Source organism: Ipomoea triloba, chromosome 4, assembly GCF_003576645.1.
Source record: "Ipomoea triloba cultivar NCNSP0323 chromosome 4, ASM357664v1".
Taxonomy (NCBI): domain Eukaryota; kingdom Viridiplantae; phylum Streptophyta; class Magnoliopsida; order Solanales; family Convolvulaceae; genus Ipomoea; species Ipomoea triloba.
The window spans coordinates 10166112-10190003 of record NC_044919.1 but is presented as its reverse complement, the minus strand read 5'-3'; the positions used below and the strand labels follow the sequence as shown (position 1 = coordinate 10190003).

At 35.0% G+C, this 23892-nt stretch overlaps 4 protein-coding genes across 8 annotated transcripts; 2 read left to right on the top strand and 2 right to left on the bottom strand.

The window, feature by feature from the left end:
* Positions 1-325: 325 nt before the first annotated feature.
* Positions 326-6056, bottom strand: LOC116016823 (pentatricopeptide repeat-containing protein At4g33990). Of its 4 annotated transcripts, none has more exons than XM_031257250.1 (4): positions 5821-6056; positions 2224-4790; positions 1184-1571; positions 326-514 (listed from the first exon to the last, which is right to left on the bottom strand). In XM_031257250.1, exon 2 carries the CDS (start codon positions 4787-4789, stop codon positions 2342-2344), a length of 2448 nt encoding a protein of 815 aa, XP_031113110.1. In that variant the 5' UTR covers position 4790; positions 5821-6056; the 3' UTR covers positions 326-514; positions 1184-1571; positions 2224-2341. The 4 variants fall into 4 exon arrangements, with proteins under 4 accessions (XP_031113110.1, XP_031113109.1, XP_031113106.1 ...); XM_031257249.1 differs by having other exon boundaries at positions 326-500; XM_031257246.1 differs by lacking the exon at positions 326-514 and having other exon boundaries at positions 1006-1571.
* A 2166-nt stretch (positions 6057-8222) lies between these two features.
* Positions 8223-14757, top strand: LOC116014776 (anaphase-promoting complex subunit 7). Its single transcript, XM_031254727.1, has 18 exons — positions 8223-8445; positions 8582-8650; positions 8761-8811; positions 8911-9048; positions 9153-9215; positions 9450-9565; positions 9812-9896; positions 10424-10483; positions 10748-10793; positions 11042-11115; positions 12382-12432; positions 12585-12785; positions 12881-12925; positions 13030-13123; positions 13272-13417; positions 13566-13795; positions 13987-14047; positions 14171-14757. The coding sequence occupies exons 1-18, from the start codon at positions 8377-8379 to the stop codon at positions 14255-14257; spliced, it is 1686 nt and encodes a 561-aa protein (XP_031110587.1). The 5' UTR covers positions 8223-8376; the 3' UTR covers positions 14258-14757.
* Positions 14758-15947: 1190 nt separating this feature from the next.
* Positions 15948-18315, top strand: LOC116015626 (ABC transporter F family member 4-like). Of its 2 annotated transcripts, none has more exons than XM_031255750.1 (3): positions 15948-17290; positions 17709-17836; positions 17941-18315. In XM_031255750.1, the coding sequence occupies exons 1-3, from the start codon at positions 16114-16116 to the stop codon at positions 17998-18000; spliced, it is 1365 nt and encodes a 454-aa protein (XP_031111610.1). In that variant the 5' UTR covers positions 15948-16113; the 3' UTR covers positions 18001-18315. The 2 variants fall into 2 exon arrangements, with proteins under 2 accessions (XP_031111610.1, XP_031111609.1); XM_031255749.1 differs by having other exon boundaries at positions 15949-17290; positions 17706-17836.
* Positions 18316-18751: 436 nt separating this feature from the next.
* On the bottom strand, positions 18752-22771 carry LOC116014806 (lipase-like). The gene is made up of 11 exons (XM_031254758.1): positions 22615-22771; positions 22402-22485; positions 21294-21379; positions 21074-21139; positions 20917-20964; positions 20772-20839; positions 20610-20682; positions 20358-20519; positions 19993-20187; positions 19393-19481; positions 18752-19179 (listed from the first exon to the last, which is right to left on the bottom strand). The coding sequence occupies exons 2-11, from the start codon at positions 22466-22468 to the stop codon at positions 18966-18968; spliced, it is 1068 nt and encodes a 355-aa protein (XP_031110618.1). The 5' UTR covers positions 22469-22485; positions 22615-22771; the 3' UTR covers positions 18752-18965.
* Positions 22772-23892: the final 1121 nt, after the last annotated feature.

Sequence of the window (23892 nt, the reverse complement as noted above, 5' to 3'; positions counted from 1 at the left end):
TTTCACCGAGTTAAGTTCTCCCCTGGTTCAATAGTCTGGAACATGTAAAGACGTCAAGTGGACAAGAAACATTTGCATTGCTCTACATATTGTAAATGAAAAGGCACTATCCACATTTATGAAAGGCTATAGAAGTGCAAGTGTATCATTAGAACAATATAATATTGGCTGATCTGATGATAAAGGATTAGTTTGTTTGAAAGTAGCTTGACATGTTCTACTTCCAATTTTCAATCATCAAGATGAGCTTTAGCCATCAATGTGATTAGTTTATATTGTTATACCTTCATAAACTTACAGCTAAACTTCACACAAGAAAGCCCAATCAAATCGAACAAAAAATGTATATAAGGCTATGTGTTGGCAATCTAAGAACAGTTCATTAAAGTCTTATGTTAGGCATAAAAATAGTTTTTCATAGAAAGTTTTAATACACATTAATACCTCTGCAACGCTCTACCATATGGGCAATAGGTCTCGCAATACTCATTCTGTATTGTCTGCAGCAAGAAAACTGAACAACTATTTACCAATCATAAAAATAAATAAGGCCATTAGCAGCAAAGTGAACATACTTTAATCAACATGTAGGAGTAGACCAAAAATGAATTACAAAACAAATCCAAATACCATTCATACAAATAATTGAAACCAATATGGAAACTTCAACCTACTAGTAACAAATAACAGAACTTCATCTTACAAAATGTAGAAATCGGAATCACTGAGCTTCTTATGAAACCTCAATATCTGTATTATATATATTTAATATAAGAATGTTCCTTTGCCACTAACTAAAAGTCTGAAGTTCTTTTCTTCTATTTGACAAATTTTCATTTCTATTATGGTAAACTCTGAAATCATTATTTTAGTTGAATCAACATAATATTTATATGTAATCCCTATTTCTTTGGTTCTCTTGTCCAAGACAAATGGCTAAATTTGAGTGTTAATGTTGTTGCATAGAGCTATAGAGAAATTTTTATGGAGTAGAGGCATTGAATATCGAAGAAAGTAGAGAGATAATTATAATTGGGAAGGTAAGAGAAGTTTAATTGATGAATAAAGCTTATTTGTCGTGGTGTATAACATGTGTGTGCATTTCATACTCATAGCACTATTGATGAATAAAGCTTATTTGGTGTGGTGTATAAAGTGTATAACATGTGTATGCTACTCATACCACTGTTGATGTAACCAGGCTGAGTACAAATTACTGAAGGCGATCCGCGATCATGGCATTTTTCTTCTCAGTCAACCCCGTTTGGGATTGAGCTTCGCATAGCACTGTCAACCACATACAAAGAACACAGTCCGCGTGCTCTGATCACCGTGGGGCTGCTGGATGCATCATCTGCTGGCCTTCCAATCTACATGGCTTTAGTCAATCTTCTTGCTGCAGATTTCACGGGTCCGAAGATGTACAGAAGCATAAAGTTGCAGATCAAATCTCTTGTTGTTGTACTTCTGGGTACTGGGGGGATGTTTTTCATGGCAAAGTGGGCTTGAGAATAGAGATCAACAACAAATTATCCAACTGCAGTCAACATAAGTGAAGTAAAGTGACTTCCCTGCAAAAGAAAGTGTCACAAAGCAAACAAGAACCTTTGACCTAAAATATTAATACCTCTTGCTTTGCACTTCATAAATGATTAAAGAAACAAACAAGGTTTCTTAAATTATCAGATTCTAAACATGATTATAACTAGGTAGGCAAAAAAAAAAAGAACAAATGCAACTAGACCCAGCCCAATACACCAATTGTCAGTTAATTTTACTTATTAGAGATATGCAACTCTTGAGCATATGGCCGGTAGGTCCTGCAATTCTAATTATGTATTGTCTGTAGCAAGAAAAGGGCACAATTATTTACGAGTCATAAAAAATGAATACATAAATAACTACAGCCATTACTTGCAAAGTGATGGAGCATTGTAATAGTCTCAGTGTATCACTTAAGTGAGTATTTCTTTCCTATCTCACATTAAAAGGTTCAATACTTCAGATACAGATAAAAGATTTGTATAGCATTAGTACTGCTAAATGTGTATTGTTCACTAAAGAACAGTGTTTCTTAATTGAGTTAATTCAGAATCAAAGAGGAGTGCCCAATTGATGATCTTAGAGATCAAATTTCACTTCAAGATATTAGAAATAATTATCCTACATCAGTATCTTAGACAATATACAGATCTCTATGTTCAAAGATAAGAGGGAAACTACCTGCATTCAAAATCACTAAACCAGGACAGCGTGCTTCTTTTATGCAGCAATTATGGAGTGGTGAAATCATTCTTGCAGTGGACATTCTATATTTTGAACCATGAAATTATGATGTATGTCACCAATGATCCCCGCATGAACAAATCCCATCCTTGAAGTGGTGAAAGCGATTAGAGTCCCTCACTACAATTTCCCTCTCTGTCATCCTTGATAGAAATTTGGTAAAATTGTGGCAGTCACCACAAACGCGTAAATTCTTAAAAATACATATGGAACTTTTAGAAGGAGTATTCAGAAGTCCATATACAATTGCCAGCCTTTCACTATGACTTGAAAGGATGCGCTCCTTCTCATCATCCTCAACATCTTGCAACACAAAACTGAAATCTGGAATATAACCAAGGGTCTTCATTTTAGCAGTTAAATTTTCCAGCTCCTCATTTATCTCCTTACTTTGAGGATGAAACTGGTTGCCTGTATAGAAAACTTCAATCTTATTTCTCATTTCAATTGAGCTCCATCCTGGAGTCTTCTTTAAACCCCTAACTCTTGCTAATGATCTAACTTCGTCCACCCTCTCCCATTTTCCAGAATTTGCATACATATTTGACAACAAAACATAGTACCCGACATTTTCTGAATCGACTAAAAACAAGTTATCTGAAGCCAATTTACCCAACTCAACATTTCCATGAACTCTACACGCACTGAGAAGAGCACCCCAAACTGAAGCATCTGGCGGTAAAGGCATTCTTTTAATGAAATTATAAGCCATTTCTAGTTGCCCAGCCCTAGCAAATAAATCCACCATACAGCCATAGTGCTTTAGACTAGGCATTATCCCAAATTCTTGCTGCATCACATGAAAGTACCATTTACCCTCATCAATCAAACCTGAATGGCTACAGGCAGCCAGAAGTGATAAGAAGGTTACATTATCTGGTTTAACCCCACAATCCAGCATATCTCTAAATAATTGAATAGATGCTACACCAAGCCCGTTAACTCCCTGGCATGATATCATGGCATTCCAAGGGACTGGACTCTCCTTGGGAATCTCATAAAATAAAGACATAGCATCACCAAGTCTTCCACATTTGCCATAGAGGTCAATTAGGCAAGTACCCACAAAGACATCTAAGTGGAGACCTACCTTGAATACCTGTCCATGAGTCCTCATCCCTTCCCGCAAGGATCCTAAATGAGCATAAGCTGTCAAAATGCTCACCCATGTCCCTTGATTGGGTGTTATGCCCCCACACTCCTTCATCATGGAGTACACTTCAATAGCCTCACTTGCAAGACCATTCTGTGCATAACCTGTGATAATAGTATTCCACGAAACCACATCCTTGAAAGGGACCTTATTGAAAACCTCACGTGCATAATCAATATAACCTAATTTAGCATACATGTCTACTACTGCATTACCAAGCACAACATCATCCAATATCCAGCATCTTCTCAGGATAAACCCGTGAATAGCTATGCTATATCGAAAATTTTTAGTCTGAGCAATACTTGAAGCTAAGCTCACTAACGTTAACAAATCAGGCCGAAACCCATTTAACTGCATTGCCAAAAAGCATGCCAGTGCTTTATCTGGGTGGTTATTTTGTTCATATGCAGCAATCATCGAGTTCCAAGTTATTATATCTCTTATCACCATTTGATTAAAGACCTTCTCTGCATGTCCCAACTCACCAAATTTGGCATACAGGTTTATCAACGCATTGGACACAATGATATCCCATTCTAGCCCATTTTTGATGATATATAGATGAATTAGCACCCCACATAAGATATCATTCATTTGTGCACAAATGGGAAGAACAGTTGCAACAGTCACTTTATCCATCTTAATTTCAACTGACCTCATCTTATCCAACATAGTCAGTGCACCTGCAGCATTTCCATTTTGGCAGAACCCAGAAATCAAAGCATTCCAACAGCCCATATCCCTGAAGGGCATATCATTAAAAATCATGAGAGCATCTTCGAAAGATTTGAAACGACAATACATATGTACCAAAGAGGCAGCTACAAATACATCCCATTCCAAACCTAGTTTTGAAACCCAGCAATGAATCCTTATTCCATCGAGTATATTATGGCAAGCTTTCAAAATAGGAGGAAAGCTATAAAAGTCAGGCCGAACATCTGACGATGACAACATTTCATATATACAGTGTACAGATTCATGGAATCTGCCATTATGGATATAAGCTGATATCATTGTGTTCCAAGTATAGGTATTCTTCTTCTTTATATGCTCAAAACTACTACGAGAAAAAGAAACATCACCCAAGCAGGCATAAACTTTTAAAAGTTTAGTGCCAAAATAAATACTCTGAGCCTTTCCATATACAATAAGAAGGGCATGCAAGCGTTTAGCAATATCGAGGTTAGTACAAGAATGGAGTTTATATTCAATCTCTTCGATATTGTTTTCAACACCACTCAATGATACCCAAATGCAATTTCTAGTTTGTTGAAAATGTTTGGTGATGGACATGAAAGAGTGGCCAAGTCTTTGGAACATACCTACCATGCAGGCTACCAACATCCTGCAGAGAAAATTTGAGGTGAATAAAATCAACAAGCAGCTACATATTTGATGTTTGATTTAAATAAAATATATATATATATATATACTTAATAAATAAATAGCAACCCTTTTAACGATATCTCTGTTGTAATGCACCCTCTCCACATTAGCTCACCAAGTGCTTCTCTGTTCCAATATTGCAATTAGTTACATTACATCTTGAATGTCTTATGTCCATATTTTAATGTTTAAATGTAAGTTCTTAGTATTTAGAAAGGACAACTTTATTTCCAAGAATCCAAAGACTCACTAGGCTATGCATACTATTCTTTAATCACTGTTCGGTTTCGGCTTGGATTTGGTTCGGTTTGAGAACCCAAACATTTCCTAGTTCTTTACCACACTAGCACATTTTACAGTAAGAGGATCATAACATTGTATATATGATATACCTGGTATAAAACATTGTATATAATTATACTCCGTATATGATATACCTGGTATATAAGTCTATAAAACTATATTATCATTCAAGTTTCACACATTGATCTGGGTAAACATAGTAAAGTTCCTAACCAGTATAGTATCCCACAAACCAGCATTTAAGAGATTAAGCCTATAAATATTCTATCTATTAGGATTCTCACTTCTTGGCTCTTGGCTCTTGTTACCTTGTCAAAACAGTCCTAAACTCCAGATTATCAAGCTAAATCATGTAAAAAGGCACCCCTATTAATTCCCTTTAAAGAAAACAACATCCTGTTCACTCAGACATATCGTGTATCATAACTAGAAAATTGCATTTGTGAAATCCAACAAATAGTTTAAAACAACTTATTCCATAAACACTATTTATGATCAATTACCTTAAATCCAATAATTTTAAAAACAATGGCAAATTATTATTAAAAAGGGAGAAAATGCCAAGAGGTGAAACAAGAACATTCAGTTTGAGGCTTTGAGCCACCTATCTGCAGGTCCCCTATCTACCGCTCATGCAGAAGAAGAAAGATATAAATGAAATTAAGAGAAAATATCGAATATCCTACCACTTGGACCAAGAGGGATTTCAAGTACGGCTTCACAGCACTACGTAGACATTCAATTGTATAGTATGCCACAGCAGCAGCAAGAGGCCGCAGCTGCAGTAGGAGGTCGTAGTCGCAGCCGCAGCGTTGGGCGTCCCATTTTTTCCGGCGAACCTGCGAAGAAGACTATCCTTGGTAACAATTTTTTGGACTTTGGGCATCTGGCGATGAATTTTGGGTAGGGTTTCAGTGGTTTACATATGTACTAATTTTTAAAAACCAGTTCAGTTGTTTTCTGTAATCTATGAGTGTATGAAAAGCAGAAAAATGGACTTCTTAAGAATGAGCCTTTTTCCAAAAAATCAATTTATTTTTCGTGTTTAGATGTATTTTGAAAAACTTTCTTGTGTGTTTGGTTCGTTTTTTTGGAAAATGAGTAAAATTGTATAATTATATATTTTTATTATTTTATTTCAAAGATTAAAATTATTATTATAAGATAAAAATAACATTTTTAAGTAATAAAATTTAAAAAAAAAAAAAAAAAAACCTCCCCCCCTCTAGTTTCCGGAGCGGAAACCATAAAACTTATTTGATTTATAGCCTGTGACCCGGCCTCATTTTTTCCGGTTGACTGGATTTTTCAAGTGTTTCCAAACACACTCCAAATATTTTTTCTAAAAATCGAAATTGAAAAGAACGGTATTTTTTTAATGAAAGATCACTTGATTAATTCAAGAACTAAAAAAGATAATCTGAGGTTACTCCCAAGTAAGACCTAGAGAACTAATTTCCCTAACTAGAGTATAGGCCATTATGTGTTGCTGAACAATGAATCAATCGACAAGTTGCATTTTAAAAAGAATTAAGTAAAGAATAACATTGGTCTATGATAGGTCCAGCATAGAAGATGTCACTGTTACGCTTGAAAATAGATGTTATGACATTGATGTAGTCAGATTGTAAGTAGATTTTGTCGCAATTCAGGTTCTTAAGTCAGGATAACGCCTCCCTACAAGCAATAGTTTCGGCTAAATGAGGGTGTATTGCATGTAGTTAATGGGGCTAGTGATGGTGGCTTTGAAATAACTATCTTCGTAAAAAATGATTGTTCCGAAACTAGTTGTCTTTGATGTATGAAATAGAACAATATCTACATGACACGTGTAAAAAATGAACCGAATGGTCAATCAAACAGTTTTTGCGCACAAAATTCAACTAGGCTAAGTGCAATTAGTCAAACAATTCTTTCGCACAAATAATCAGAACATATATACGGGAAGAGATTAATAAGCAAATGAGGGACTTAATCTTGGGCATCTATTGTACTACTATCCTAACAATGGCGAAAGGAAGCGACCAATACAATTGAGATAGCTCATTATTGCGCAAAAAATGATGGTGTTGGGATCGTGAAATGGAGTGTTTCGTATGTTTTTTTGTTATAGATACCTTTCTTATTTTTTAGATTGACTATTATACATTAATTATATTTAATTATTAACTATTAAAATGTTATTATATAATTTGTATTACACTTCGTATTGTCGTTCAATTTTCTGGCCAACTATTGTTGAAATTGTTCCTTCTAGAAGAAGCAAATGTAATGTTCTTTCCGAAATGAGCACTTCCGGCATTAGTTCACCAAGAAATTGGACGATATAATCAAATGTGATACAAATTACATAGTCATGCACATAAATATAAAATTTCATTTAACCAAAAGTGAAATTTATTCATTTTTTAAAGGGTATTTGGAACCTTTCTATCCATTAAATTTGTAAAAATAAAAAATAAAAAATTAATGAATGTATTTGATATGAATAACTTGCATATAAAAAATTAATTAACATGCTTAATGCTATTCTAGACAAGTTTTCGCTTAAGCTTTTCTAATAAATTTGTGTAAATCTCTAATATATCATTGTTACATACAAACATTAAAAAATACGTAATTAATAAATCATATGTCAAAAATTCAATATGCAACAAAAAATATTCAAAATACAAAATAGTGCATATGCAAAAAGGATTGACAAAGACAAAATTTGTCAATAAATAGTGTTGTTATCCTTTATAATAGTAGGAAAAGCGTGTTGTTTTTTAATAGTAGTACCCGAAAAATGTAAGAAATCCAACAAATTAATATTATATTTTAACAAATTAAAAATATGATGATATAAAAGAAAAATAAATCCTAACATTTGTCATTTTATCAAAATGAAGACTTGAAATTGTTTGTTTTTTTTTTTTAATACTATTAACTCTATTATAATATAGTAATTGTTCGTACATATTTTCTCTAACATATTGAAGCAAGACCTCTAAGCTTATTCTTTTCTTATTTGATAGATTTTATTTTCAAATTGTAATGGTGTCTCTCACCAAACGGGCCTTTAGATCAGAATAATCAGAAGCCGAAAGGGAAATTCAAAAGGAAGAGCGGGTCGGGGTTTAACGCTCTCTCTCTCTCTCTCTCACTCTCTCCACCTTCACTTCTACCACCGTCACCAACCGCCGCTTCCTCTGCCACCGCGGCTTACATTCTCCTCGCCGTCGCCGATTCGGAAATCGTCGATGGAAGTGCCGAAGGACCAAATGGCCACTCTCCTCGAAAATAACCTCTTCGCCTCCGCTCAGATGCTGGTAAACGCCCACAACTCATCTCAACCCTCTCTAGGGTTTTTGGATTCTAATTTGCATTACTGCATTTCAGCACTCCAGTTCTTTAGCTAGGATTTTCTACTGAGAATTCGTTTTTCGGTTTATTTATTTAAAACAGGGGTGTTTTCTTGTTTCATCGTCCTCGATAAACCCTGAAACCAGCCCGCATCTCAAAGCTGAAAACTTGGTTTGTGGTTCTTTACTTTTTGAGATTTTGAATTTACATGCATTATTGGCTTTGTTTGTTAGCATTTGCTTTGAACTTTTCCCAAATTAGTGATGGAATTGGATATTCAGGTGCTACTTGGAGATGCATTGTTTCGAGAAAAGGAATACAGAAGAGCTATTGTGAGTAAATAAATGCAGATGATGATACATGCTTCAAGCTAGTCTTGCTATTTTTTTTCCCAAAATCCAAAAATCAATGCTTGTTACTATTTTTGGCAGCATACTTATAAGCAAGCATTGCAATTTCATAAAACAATCCCTAAGCAAAGTACTGTGGCAACGAGAAGTTCAATATCTGCATCGAACAGGTCGGGTTCCCCAAGTTCTTTCAATATTTCAGCTATAAATGAAAATGAGGTACCTTGAGCTACAATAGCCCTTTCTGATAATTTGAATCCTCTGTAAGACAGTGGTTGCGTGGTAGTTAATTCTGTTGGATATTTCAATTCTATTCATTGCAGGTGAAGTTCAAAATTGCGTCATCCCATTGTGCATTGAATGAGAATAGAGCAGCACTTCTTGAGGTCCAAATATGTCAACATTACTTGTAATCTAAAATCTAATTTCTTTCATTTATCTACTGCAATTATGGCCTTGGTTGACCTTTGTTATTTGAATGAATGATTTCCTTTATATGTCTTTAGTTAAGAGCTTGTTTTGAGATCTAAGTGTCCTGTAATCTTAGTTAATCAATCTCTATTTGTCAAACTTTGCTGCAAGTTCTATTTTCTTTCTCATTTTTTGACACTAATTTACAGATGGAGGGAATCCCAAGCAAAGTAAGGAATTTGCAGATGAATCTGATGATGGGGAAACTTTATCGAAATTCTAGACATACTCGTGCATCGGTTACCTGTTATAAGGAGTGTCTAAGGTTGTTTACACTGAATTGTTCATTTGTCTTAAACTTTAGGGTATAACTGTTTTCCTTTTGATGTGTGCTACCCATTTTCATACTGTACTTCTGTTTTGAATTGATACTAAATTAGATTGTAGCTGCTAGTCTGTCCAAAATTTCTTGTATTTCATTTAGCAAGGATGGTCATTATTCATTAATCATTATCAGTACTGCTAGAAATGCTATTATCCTTGGGATAACACTTGTGCTTGTTGTTGGTAGGCATTGTCCTTATATTATTGAGGCCATCACAGCATTGGCAGAATTAGGAGTTGCAGCAAAGGATATTATTTCATTGTTTCCTCAGGTTTGTGCCTTTGTGGTTACTGAAATTACTCCCTTATTAATAGATTCCCTTATTTTTTAACTAATATTTTTGAATTAACTATAACTGTGAAATGTTAACTAGCTGAGTCAATAAAAAGTGGAAGTCTTAGACTTCGATCATAGTTGCAATGGCTGCTTATTGAGTGTGCGCTGCATCCTAAACCAAGCCTCTCCAAATCTAAAAATCTTCTTGGGTTGTTGGTTGTAAATTTCTGCTCAGCTAGTAGCTAGTCATTTTAAAGGTCCTAAAACACTTGTGATAATCATACCAATGGATAATTTATTCCTTTGGCCACTTATTTAATATTTTGAAGTTTTAGTTACAAAGTTTCACTTCCAAAGGTAGATTGATTCTCACTCACAGTCTCACACACTGACACACTTATTGAAGGGTCCTTGTAATATATATTATTGTCTAACTACTTTTTTCCAATTTAACTGTAGAGCTGTCCAGCTTTTTATTAATCCAAGATAGCATAATAATTTGATGTATTCTTACTATTTCAGACATCAAATAGAAGTGGCAGGCCTCCTTTGGATCATTTTGATTCAAGTCGTTGGTTGATGGTAAGTATAAATGATCCATACTAATTGGTATTTAGTAAAATTGATTATACATATAATGCTCAATCTGATTTTAGACCACCCTAGTAGCCTTGAACTTGTTTATACTTATTCTACCAAGTTTTCTTGGTCATTTTAGATTTCATTAATGTAGTCTGTTTGTTTGTATATTTTTGCCTACTAATTTAGGTTTCACCATATTGGGTGCTTTTGGTAAAAATTCATTTGCAGTGTAATGGTTATTTAATATATTTTACTTGTTTGCAGCGTTATGTTGAAGCCCAATGCTTAATTGCTTCAAATGATTACAAAGGTTCATTATCTTTCTTTAACTTCTCATACCCTCCATGTAATTTTACAGGCCAGAGAAATACTGGCCAAAAAGGAAAAACCATCTTGCAGTTTTATGTAAAAATGTAAAAGGCACTTTGGACTACTTTTAACTGTGGAAATATTGGTTATTATCAGGCATTCACTTTTTAACTTTGGCATGCATGCTGTTCTTTTATTTTATTTTTTAAAATTTAATGCTCTCATACATCCCAGCTTCTCTGTTTGCAGGTGGCCTGGAACTATTTACAGAACTGTTGCAACGATTTCCTAACAATGTACACTTATTGCTAGAAATGGCTAAGGTTAGGATAATTGTCAACAAACAAAATGTGTGTATAATTATATGCCTTTTTCCCAGAAAATGAAATAAGGGGGTATTTTTGTCAGATATTACTTTTTTTCCATTCTTTTTTCAACTATGTTGATACAACCAAAATACCCCTCATTTTTTCCATTTTTAGATAGAAACATGGAAGTAAATGGCATTTGAGAAGATTCATAATTATATGTTACATTTTCATTTCTTGTTTTCTGCCTTGTGGCCTGTTCAGCAAATTGAGACTTCCGTTTTTCTAGATGGAAAAATGGAGTTGTTTTCACGTGAAATATTCTCCCAGCTGAAAAGTGGAAACAAAATTTCAATTTTTCCTATTGTACTTTCTTTCCAACCTCGATTTGTTTTTCAAGTGGGTGAACAGTAATTACTGTTCAGATCTTCTTTTGGCTTTCTGGATGCAGCATTTTTTTTTTCTAGTCCACCTTCACAGTTCTCCAACTTTGTTTTCCAATTGGAGAATGAAAACTGTAGAAAATGGAAAGCTCTTTCCATTACTAAATCTGCCTTAAACTGTAGAAAATGGAAAGCTCTTTCCATTACTAAATCTGCCTTTAACTTTGAAGACAATAGGACATTCATTTTCATGTTTTTCCATCTTTCGTATTCTTCTGTGTACTAGAATTTGATTATAAGAGCACTCCCAACCGTGATATACACATGCTACGTTTTGTGCAATGTTTATTTATTTGGTAATCTTATATTACCTTGTTTGGTTCAAGTTAATGATATTACCTTGTTATATTACATTATTACCCCAAAGCTAATGTGCGGCCATATTTCAAGGTAATTTGATTACCTCTCTCCTCTTGGGTAATCTAAGATTACCTTGAAATATTTCAAGTTTGCCCTTGTTAACTAACCCTTATATATATAATAATAACAACATACATAAAATAAATATATGTTTATATAATAAAATATACATACATGTATGTGTATATTTATATATTTATTTATTAATATTTACACATTGACATACATACAAATAAATGTTATATATATATATATATTTGATCCATATAACCTAAAATATAACCCTTAACCCAACAAATTAATATTATATTTCCACAATCCAAACCAAACACATAAAGTAGTCTTACATTCCCAAAATTTCACATTACCTTTCAAGAGGACCTAAGGTAATCTCATAGTACGTGAACCAAACGCACCCTAAGAGTTATCCGTTTTTTTTTTTTTTTGGCTTATTTTTTTGTGTAAATTCCTTTTCTAGGTTGAGGCCATTATTGGTAAAGATGATGAAGCTATAACTGATTTTGAGAAGGTTAGTAAAATACTTCTTAATATCATACTGCATCTTAAACTTCAAACGTCTTTGATATTAGCATGAAAACCATGATGAAACTAACTTGGGTAAGCAGAATACTTGATATAATACTTAGTTTTTAATCTTTTGTTTATTTATTTAACTTTCAGGTTCGATCAATCGATCCATATGTGATGACTTATATGGATGAGTATGCCATGCTTTTAAAAGTGAAGTCTGATTTTTCAAAGTTGAACAAGTTAGTGCATGATCTACTAAATATTGATCCAACTAGGCCTGAGGTCTTTGTGGCCTTGTCAGTCTTGTGGGAACGGAAAGATGAGAGGGGAGCTTTATCTTATGCGGAGAAGGTTAAGCTCTTTAATTGTTAATTTGTGGGATTACTGTTGATACTTGACAGTAATAGAATTTTTAACTCCCATTGACGTTATGTTTGTCTCACCAGAGCATCCGCATTGATGAGAGGCATATACCAGGATATATAATGAAGGTATTCTTCTGGGTTGCCTTATTATTCTTGGAGGTCAAATCAAGTTCCACTCCCTGCCTTTTCCATCTCTTAACTTTCTGTTACCTTTTCATGCAAACAAGTAGGGAAATTTGTTCTTGTCAATGAATCGTCCTGAAGCTGCTGTCATTGCATTTAGAGGAGCACAAGAATTGAGACCTGATCTTCGTTCGTATCAAGGTCCGTTGTAGGCAAAAACTAGGTTTAAAATTAAAAGTTTGACAGTTTGGATGCTTTTTGACGTCTGGTGCCTGGATATGGTTATTATTTTTGTTGATTTATAAACAAATCTTAGGACCTACTACTCATCATTCAGAAATAATTGCAGGTTTAGTTCGATCCTATTTGGCACTTTCAAAGACCAAAGAAGCATTGCATGCTGCAAGGGAGGCAATGAAAGCCATGCCTCAGTCAGCGAAGGCTCTAAAATTGGTGGGGGATGTACACGCTAGTAACACTAGTGGCAGGGAGAAGGTAGTGGAGTTGAAAGAGGATTCTTTAGTTTGTATTTTGTAAAGGGGAAAACAACCCCCAATGTATGGTTTTAAATAATAGATTCATTTTTGTATGAGGATAGTTACCAAGTTCTCATTGTAGCATGGCTTTGGTTTTATTCCAACAGGCAAAGAAATTTTATGAATCATCCCTCAGACTGGAACCCGGTTACCTTGGTGCTGCATTAGCTTTGGCTGAGCTACATGTAATTGAAGGTCGAAATGCTGATGCTGTGTCTCTCCTTGAGCGGTATCTCAAAGATTGGGCTGATGATTCTTTGCATGTTAAGCTTGCCCAGGTGTTTGCTGCCACAAATATGCTGCAAGACGCACTTTCACATTATCAGGCAGCTTTGAGGTAGGCTCTCTTTTCTGTTTTCATCTCCTAGTCGGCTAGTCTTTAAGTATTATGATATCAAAATCTGGAAGATACATTTTTCGGATGGGTATTATAGTATCCGACTCCAGAATCTGCTGGGCTGTTTATCAATGGTCCTAGCTAGCTCTAGTTATATGTAACCGCCATTTTTCTTTGGATATTTATTGCAGGATAAATCCCCAAAATGAAGCAGCAAAAAAAGGATTAGAACGCTTGGAGAAACAAATGAAGGTTCAATTCCCGACCATTTCTTAAAAACCCCTCCTTTTTGGGCTCAATGAAATACATTCTCACACGACAAACCATATTTAAGAATGCCATTACGAAGGAATATTTAAACTGTATTTTCTGCAGGGAGTAGATCCCGATGCCCCTGAAGAAGACGAGGAGAATGAAGTCGAGGATCCTGATGCAGACCAGGAGGAGAACGACCTATTATGAAGATGGGCAAAACGAAGCCTTTCTATTCTTGCAGGTTCAATGGTCAATTTCTGGTATTGATGTGATATGCCCCCGGCATGCTATAACCAGTAATCTTAGTACTGTGCAAGGTGAAACGAACATCACCCGAAAAAGTTTGGTAAATTTGGAAAAGGGTCTAGAGGCGTTTTCTCGGTCGACACAACAACACTCAACCTGGAATTTAGAGGCGAGGAAACAAGAGGTCGGTGGAGGATTTTGTTTTTGGTAGAGGATTGCAGACTATATGCAGATCACCATGTTCAAACTGAAAAGGTTGTCTTTTTTTCCCTTCTTTTTCCTCATTCTCTGTGTAAATTACCTGCTGTTGTACCCCCAATTACTGTATTATGATGATTGTTTTCTTCTAGCCAAATTACATTTTTTCCTTAAACAAGGAAATTGTATGTAATGCAATAACACAAATATTTTAATCTTTGTAAGAATGTTATATCATTGTAACAATACTTGTTTTGGCATCATTTCCTTACTCTTAACTTGCAAGTTTTTTATGTTCCTTCACATGCCATCCAACAATTGATATTTGCAAACGGTTGTGGCCTGTGGGTGTCGTATACTGAAAATTTAGAGTTTTTCATTCATGATTTGTTTTCTGTGTGATTTACAAATATGGTTGAAAAAATTGTTAGGCGCTTCTCGGCCGTTTGGAGAGCGCTTAGATGCCCGTGTAAATTTTTTTTTTTTAAGACGTAATAATTATAAATTACTATTTAATATTAAATATTAATCTAAAAATATTTAGAATTTGAACAATTTAGTGTCATTTATTTCAAAATAATGTCATTTTGAGTAAAAAACTTATTTAAAAAAATGAGAACAATAGCAAATCGGCTGACTAGGCGGTTTAGCCAGTGTCTAGGTTGCCTAATTGGTGCCAGCACGCCATGGAGGCCCAGGCGGCCTAGTCAGCCATCTAGAACCTTCCGTCTAGAACCTTAAACCACTAATTTTAGTGATACTTTAGGCTGCGCCTATGAATATATAAGTATATACTTTTGAGTTATGATTGCGAGTTTTTCTCTTCTTTTTTTTTTTAGGAAGATTACGAGTTTTTCCGTTATTCAAAAGAAAAAAAAAATTGAAAGCAACATATGAGACTGCAGTGACGAAGTTTCCATAGAGTGCAATGACAATCACAAAAACACAGCCCACCTCCTCATTTGCCGGCAACAAGAAACCCTTTCTCATATTTGTCTTCTTATCATGCATTGGATTCTTCATCTTCTCTTTATATTTACTTTACAAGAAAAATAATATATATATATATATATATATATATATATATATATATATATATATATATAGTGTCAATTTAGTCTTTAAACTTTGCAATAAAAATGATGAGTTTGGTTTCTATCAGTTAAGATTTCGTTAAAAACTCTAGGAACTAAATTCGTTACTTTGCTAATTATATAGACTAAATTTATACTATGATTAGAATTGAAGTGACATTTTTACTTGTTTATGTTACATAAATTACTCCCCTTAAATTTAAGAAATTGTAATTTTGTGAAAATGTTTATGAGAGGTCGGAATTAAGGGGATACTTAACATTTTAACAATAAGACAAATGGCAACATGTACACCCTTCACAAGAAAATAACCGAAAAAACTGTTGCATAGCCAAATATTAATAACATGAAACAACCTTCTGAAACCAAAGGGACAGAGAAGCCAGAGAGACAATTTCCATTCCCATTCCCAAATTTCTTCCTCTTTCTCTGATCTCTTTCAACAAGGAAGAGAGAGAAGGGGAGAATTCATCCTCTTCATTTTCATTTTCCCAGAGGAGGCTAGGTGGTCCAATACCAATAATCATGGGTTGTGGTGAATCAAAGCATGCTGTTTCAACAGAAAATTCCACCATCAGCAGCAAAAGCAAGAGATCATCCTCTTCTAGATCCAGTTCCAAGAGGGAGAAAGCCTCGGAAACCGCTCCTGCCGAGAAGACCGGTGCCTCGGCCCCACCATTGGCGGGGCAACAACAAGAAGAAGCTGCAAAAGATGACCCCAAGAAGCCACCCGAGGCTGTTGTTATGGAGGGTGAAATCAATATTGTAAAGGAAGCCAAAAACCAAATAGCCCTTGAAGGACAGAAAGTCTCGGAAACCGCTCCTGCCCAGAAGGCCGATGTCTCGGCCCCACCATTGGTGGGGCAACAAGAACAACAGCCACCCGAGGCTGTTGTTATAGAGGGTGAAATTAATACGGTAAAGGAAGCCAAAAGCCAAATAGCCCTCGAAGGACAGAAAGCCTCGGAAACCGCTCCTGCTCAGAAGGCTGGTGCCTCGGCCCCAGCATTGGCGGGGCAACAACAACAAGAACAAGAAGCTGCAAAAGATGACCCCAAGAAGCCACTCGAGGCTGTTGTTATCGAGGGTGAAATCAATATTGTAAAGGAAGCCAAAAGTCAAATAGCCCTTGAAGAACAGAAAGCCTCAGAAACCGCTCCTGCCCAGAAGGCCGGTGCCTCGGCTCCATCATTGGCGGGGCAACAACAAGAACAAGAAGCTGCAAAAGATGACCCCAAGAAGCCACTTGAGGTTGTTGTTGTAGAGGGTGAAATTAATATTGTAAAGGAAGGCAAGAGCCAAATAGCCCTCGAAGAACAGAAAGGCGATGATGACCATGGAAAGGGTGAAATCAATGTTGTAAAAGAAGGAAAGGGTGAAAAAGTTCTTGAAGGAGAGAAAGGTGGTGATGATCATGGAAAGCAGGTCGAAAAGGCCCTCGAGGTGAAGGAAAACGATGATGATCAAGGAAAAGAAAACAAGAATGGACAACCCGAGGCCGAGGAGGATAAGGAAAACAAGAATAATGCTGAGGCTGTTAAGGTGGCTGTGGAAGATGTAAAAGAGGAGGAAACTGTTAAGGAACAAGAGGAATCTGAGCCTGTTAAGGATGAGAATGAAAAAGAGATCAACAAAACTCAAGAGGTTGTAAAGCCTGCAGAGAAATCATCTGTTGAAGACAACAAAACAGATGCACAAAAAGGTTTGTGTCTCTTTCTTTCAACAATTTCTCATTATGCATATGCTGCTCTATCAAGATTGAAGCTTTGATAGCAGCCTTAATTGGGATTCTTTGAATTGTTATGTTTTCTTTGGTGACGAGAAAACCCGTAGTCACTGCCCGTGCATTGGTCAATCCCGCCTTTTGGCCTTATAATTGTTCTGTTTTCTTTTCTTTGGGTGACAAGGAAATCCGTAACCATTACCCTCTTGAGGGTGTGCACGGTAAACCCCTGCCTTTTGACCCTAGTTGGCAAAGGACTGAGGTAAATCAGCCTACTTTGCCCATAGTTGATCTACTCAGACCAAGAAGGCCTCATCGTCCAAATCAACAATTTAACCAACTTGACTGGGATTGCCTCTATAATTGTTATGTTTTTTTAATTTTTTACCCACAGAAGATGATACCAAGACAAATGAAGAAGGAAAGAAGATAGAAGAAAAAGCTGTTCCAGCTGCTACTGAAGCAAAAGCTGAAGTTGAAGCCAAACCAGAACCAGAAGACAAAACTCCAACTCCACCACAAGAGGTATAATATATACACAAAAGAGTTCCCTTTTTTGCATCTTCTTAAACTAGCCAAGTTTTCTGTCACGTATAAATCTTTAAAATGTGGTTCTTGTGTATTTTCAGGACAAAAAACCTGAGACCTTAGTGACAGAGGAGAGGGCTAATGAAAAAGAAAGCCTTTGAAGACTTGCTGCATTTCAAGCTTAGAAATCTGACTATCTATGGATATAAACATAACCAATTTGGGATCAAAGACATATCTATAGAGTTAAGTATGTGAAGTTGTTACCTTTTTCATTCCAAACACATTGGCTTCCCCCCAATTCTTTTCAAATGTCTGGGAATTTCACTCTCTATACATCTGGGAATGTGATTCTATTTAAGAGATGATATGATGATTCATGAAACTTTGTGTACCACCACCATTCTTATGGGCTGTACTTCAAAAAAAAAATATAGATGTTTATCTCATCCATAATGTTTGATTATTTAATCAAATGGTCTGGTCTCCTGAGCATCTCATAATCCGTGTGACGGGTTGAATCAAATAAAAATAGCTTATTAACAGAATTGCATATATAATCAATACTTTAAACCCTTTGACGAGTTTACAATATAAATGCAGTACTTTATAGCAATAAATGCAATACTTTACAACAAAACTGTAATATACAGATTGCGGGAAATAATCTCGCCTTAGCCTCAAAGAATTTGTCTAATCAAAATATTTAGAATAATCTAATTATAAATCCGTTATAACCCGAGACAAGGTTTGCTTTCTTTCGAACAATACTATTATACATTTAACATTTCTACTATTTGTTTTTAAAGTTTTGCATCAAAACTTATATCCATGATATGGTTTTATATGATCAAGCTATATAATTAACTTTTAGTGTTTACAACACTAATCACAAATAATGCAGATGAAAGAGACCCAAAAACATGTTTTCGACAATTATGGGACAGTAAAAAAGTAATGTTATTTACATGGTGAAAAATAGTGGTGGATATACAAAGAACAGTATAAATTAACTGCTTTCCAGTTTGGGCTCAGCAGCATCATTCCCAGGCTATTATACATTTTCAAACTGCATGGCTCAAAAGAAAGACAACTAATTTCCATAAGGGCAACTTTGTATCTATAGCTACAAAGATGCACTCTGTTTAGTGGATTTTGAGTTCATCATTAACATAGAGGCAGAAATATCTCTATGTAAAACAATATTTCCATTAGGATCTTGAGTCCCGTAAGAGGAAACACGAGGATCCATAAAGAATTTGCACGATGCTGATTCCTCGCATCCTAGTTGAACACCATAGTATGTCAGGTGATCTGAAATGCTGTTCCCCGACACTGACCTGAAAGGTTTTTCCAATGATGAGTAGCACTCTTGAGAAATCTGACCAGTTTAAATAATTATCCTCTGCCTAAAAGACATTTCAGTGCAACCAATTTTCTCCACGATGTGTTCAGTACTTATGGGGGAATGATGGTTTTGCATTTACAATGTGGTTTCTTCCTCTTGAACACCCATAAATTACAGAATTGAGCACGTGTGATAGAAATCTTACCTGCTGCAACTTGAGTCTTCCCCGGAACCATCACAAACCTTCTCAACTGGATAAACTAAACTTCCCAGACAAATGTTATACAGCCAGACCTACAATATCAGAAAATTCATTGCTTAACGAGAAATGCCACAAATTAGAAGGAAAAATTATAGCTAATTTTCTTTAAGACTCTAGGTTAATTTTCATGAACAATGTTAGGCAGACACTAAGAGACAAGGGCATCAAACTATAAGGCATAACCTACACAATAGCCAACTTTCAGTGATTGCATAGAAAATGTCAGAGCCAAACAGAGTCAACAGCTCAAATAAGAATTCACTGCTGGTAAGAATGCAACGCTGGGAAATTTGATTGAAATAACAAGATTGATCAGAATGTAGAAAGAACTCGAGCAACTAAACATTTCATCTCCATCATTTTGTGTCATTCTCAAGTAAATTTGATAATTATCTGTTTTTATAAGCCCTTATAAAAAGTCTGTCAATACAGCACCAACATTTTTAATGTTCATAGGATCATAGCTAACCAGCCTATATTTCATGTGGGTTGTTCACGAATAAAAGAAACAATTTAGGTCAGCAATTCCAGCAAGCCCATTACCTCTCTTGGGAAATGATGATACGTCTTTTTAGGAAAGTAGTGATAGTATGGGGGCAAATGAGGCACGATATCATGATCATGTGTAACACGAATAGTATTAGGCACAAGCTGGCTATAGTAGGAAACAAAAGCCGCATTGCCAATTCTAGGTTGTCCAAATGTCATGACTTGAACATTTTCAAAACCATAATTGACCTGAAAGTATTTGATGCATCACAAAGTAATTCATCAACAAAATAGTGTATACATATGGTACATGGTAAAAGAAGATTTAACTGTAAAAGGCATGGAGAAAACCATAATATGTAGATGATGAAAATATAACAAATAATTTTCAAAAGACTGAAGCTCTGGATAATAATTACAGTGAGATCTAGTCCACAAAAAGCAGCCATAGCTCCTCCCATTGAATGCCCTGTCACCATAATCTGATAATCTCCATTTAACTCTAGTGCTTCTTTCACAGCGTATATCACTTCAGGCCGTAGACTTGTATTGTGATAAGCAGAGTAGAAACCATGGTGTACCTGACAGATTGTAGAACATGAATATATGTGTATCCTCAAATAAATTTTTCATATAGTATTTTATAAAAGAAATTTTGATATGGCAATCACCATTGCATCATCCATTCCAGGATAATTTATATCAAGTTGCTTCCAATATAGGTCTTGAACCCAGTTCTGTATGCTGTAATCAAAAGAATCAGAAATGGTGACCCCATGAACCACATATATAATGTAGCTGCAGGAGAATTGTATATACAGCACTAGTGAAACCTGTTTTCCTGAGTTCCTCTGAATGCAACAACAATGGCATTAAGGTTCTCAGCCACTCCAACAAATGCCTGCACAAGATACCAGCAGTTAGAACTTAAACTAGGACTTATAATTATGAGTTGGCTTTATGCTATATGACACATACCTGCAGACAGTGCTGCACATCAACAATCAGCTCTATCATTTGAAACCCCTGCTTGAAGAAACAGGCATTATTGTCCGCAAGTGCATAATATACCTAATCAACTCAAAAACTTTGCACCTGTAAGCTGAATACTCTTAATGATAATCAAATACAATACCTCAGTTAAACCATCACATCTTGAGCATGTCCAAGTAAATAGTTCTGTTACATCATTCATATAGACCTGCAAGTAAAAGGGAATATATAATCATGATTATGAATTCATGATATAGGTGCAAATTAACATGAAAAAAGAAAATGCCAGTAGATGACAGGAAAACTTGGCATGGATAAACTGCAAATCAGTATCTTTCAATTTAATCAAAGTTAATGCTTACTGCCGAAGCATATTCCACCAATATAGTAGCTAGTGTGTGATTGTAAACTGGTGATCGATACTTGTTGTTCGCTTTGTCATTGAGTTCTGTACCAAAAGTATATGTTAAGTCATTAACAACTTATAAATTTATTTTGATAGCTAAATCATCAATCACAATATTCACCAATCCAACAAAAAAAAAGAAGTACAACCTTAATAAAACCATGAAAAAAAAAAGGGAGAAATTTTCTTAGCCTTGGAAATTTTTTTACATTCGACACAATAATATGAATGAATTCCAACATACACACTTAAAGCTTATGGCCATACTTCACCCCCACCCCTCCCCTTTCACCTTTCACCTTTCACCTTTATAAGTGTTACTTTACTACTCAGACCAAAGTCAACAGCAAGCAAAAGGCATTTTCTATAGAAAATATTTGAGTGGAACATTGGACAATTACCATCACTGAAGTGAAATCAATGCTTATTTATCCTCAAAAGCATTGGATTGCAAACATTATTCTCTACTTGTAGTACAACGGAATTGCAAATGTTGAATTTTGTATCACTCTTTCCCCTTTTTCTTATTTCTTTACCCTTTCAAAGCAAAATCCACCTTATAGGAATATCAGCAGCTGAAATGTTCTATTGTTCTTGCTATTTGTACTTAACCTTTCACTCTCCCTCTTGACTAATATAATTAGTTTAAGGCTTAAGAGTACAAAGTGCCAACTTTAGATTACAATCAAAGTAAAAATCTTACGTCTATCATCATCATCACTCGCTCTTACCAGAAATAACCATTATGCTTGGTAACAAATCTTTAAAGTGCATCACATTCACTTCCTAATTCCTACCTGTCAAAATTTAATTTAGACCCACTCCTCTAGCCATAAAGACATTGATATTTGCAAATATTATAGCTATACAAAGGTTGAGCTGCTAATCATTATTTATTCATGGGGAAAATATATATAATTCAAGGATGGTGCATTGAGAAAGATAGATGATAGACCTAGATCATTCATGCCAAAACACAGAGCATCGAAGTTGAAATTCAAATGCTTTCCAAAAGAAAAATATAAATAACATGAGAAGTTCAAATTAATTATCATTATTATTACCTCTACCAGTTGAGAATGCAAATAAGCATGTTAAAATAACCACCTCTAACCATTTTTTCCCTTCCATGTATGTATCTGCATACACTGAACAAAGAAGATACAATTCACAAAAATTCTAATACCTGAAATTATTATTCATCACAAATTAAGCGGAAAAATTCAAAGAAAAGAAAAACGAAAAATCAAGATTGTAGGTTGAGGAGCTCAACTCACCTGAAGGAAATTCTCCAATTGCCGCCGGACTGTGATGCTATCAAAATGTCAGTACACCGGCGGCGAGTTGCAAGGTCGACGGGGAGAACGGCCGACGATTATCGAGAATTATATCAATTCGAAAGGGACGAATAATTCATTCATGCTTGAATTCTAATGAGGTTTTTCTAGAGCCAATGAAAAGGATGGGCCACTAAGTCGATTGCCGGAATTGCCCTCCAGTGTTGGAATTATTTACGGAGGATTGTTCTACGAGGGTTGGTAATTTTGAGTTTTTTTATGGGGTTTGTTGGAAATTGGACTGGTTGGTGACCCGATGGCGTGAGGATAGGAAAGTAATATTCCCAAGTAGTATTCGTTTATTCGGATATTAATAACATCAACTTTATCTTATTATTATTATTTTTTAATATGGTAGGCAAGAATGCAAGGTGCTACGTTACTTTGTTTCGTAAAACAAATTTCTTTCTTTCTTTCTTTCTTTTTTTTTTCTTAATTTTTTGTGTCAATTATAATTCTAGATTTTTAGGGCTTTTAACGAACCGAACATAAACGAACAGGGGATGTTCGTATTCGTTTGTTAAGGATTTTCGAGTGTTCGTGTTCGTTTGTTAAGGTTTTTGAAAATCTTGTTCGTGTTCGTTTGTTAAGCATTCATTAGTGTTTGTTAGCGTTTGTTGACATCAGATTAGTGCAAATATGAAGTATTATATTAGTACTTTAGTAGTAATTGTTGTTATTATTTAAAAACTATTATGAATTATTAAAATTTTGAAAGTTACTTGATAAATATAAATTTTAGTAATACTAATATTAATAATAAACATATTGCTATTTTTGTTGTTGATGTTGTTGTTAGTATTATTCTAAATAAAAATAGCTAATCACCTTGTGATTTAGTGGCTTGAGAAAGTAATTATGAATAGAGGTGTCATTAACAAGTTGCGATATTGACTTGAGAAAATAATTACGAATAGAAGTGTCATTAACAAGTGGTTAACATATCGTGTAACCTACTAAATGTACGAATTGCACTTCTTTTACGAGTTTAAAAGACTAATTGTGCTATTACTACTAATTCAACCATATACTCAGAGCCTTAAACTACAATAATAATAACAATAATAATAATAATAATAAAATAAAATTACACTTGCATGTTTTCCAAATTACCACATAGGTGAGGGCCTTTTCTTTCTGCATGTCACGTCAATTTGAAATTAGATTAATTTAACTTTATTTTTTAGGGTAATGTATTGTACGCATCCTTCCTACTTT

Excerpts from the sequence above, each read along its gene's own strand:
- LOC116016823 (XM_031257250.1), bottom strand. The coding sequence starts at position 4,789 with ATGTTGGTAGCCTGCATGGTAGGTATGTTCCAAAGACTTGGCCACTCT.
- LOC116014776 (XM_031254727.1), top strand. The coding sequence starts at position 8,377 with ATGGAAGTGCCGAAGGACCAAATGGCCACTCTCCTCGAAAATAACCTC. Across the intron at positions 8,812-8,910 it reads AGGAATACAGAAGAGCTATT|CATACTTATAAGCAAGCATT; the intron begins GTGAGTAAATAA and ends TATTTTTGGCAG. Across the intron at positions 9,216-9,449 it reads ATAGAGCAGCACTTCTTGAG|ATGGAGGGAATCCCAAGCAA; the intron begins GTCCAAATATGT and ends ACTAATTTACAG.
- LOC116015626 (XM_031255749.1), top strand. The coding sequence starts at position 16,114 with ATGGGTTGTGGTGAATCAAAGCATGCTGTTTCAACAGAAAATTCCACC. Across the intron at positions 17,291-17,705 it reads CAAAACAGATGCACAAAAAG|AAGATGATACCAAGACAAAT; the intron begins GTTTGTGTCTCT and ends TTTTACCCACAG. Across the intron at positions 17,837-17,940 it reads CTCCAACTCCACCACAAGAG|GACAAAAAACCTGAGACCTT; the intron begins GTATAATATATA and ends GTGTATTTTCAG.
- LOC116014806 (XM_031254758.1), bottom strand. The coding sequence starts at position 22,468 with ATGGAAGGGAAAAAATGGTTAGAGGTGGTTATTTTAACATGCTTATTT. Across the intron at positions 21,140-21,293 it reads TGGTGGAATATGCTTCGGCA|GTCTATATGAATGATGTAAC; the intron begins GTAAGCATTAAC and ends TTTTACTTGCAG. Across the intron at positions 19,482-19,992 it reads ATCATCATTTCCCAAGAGAG|GTCTGGCTGTATAACATTTG; the intron begins GTAATGGGCTTG and ends CTGATATTGTAG.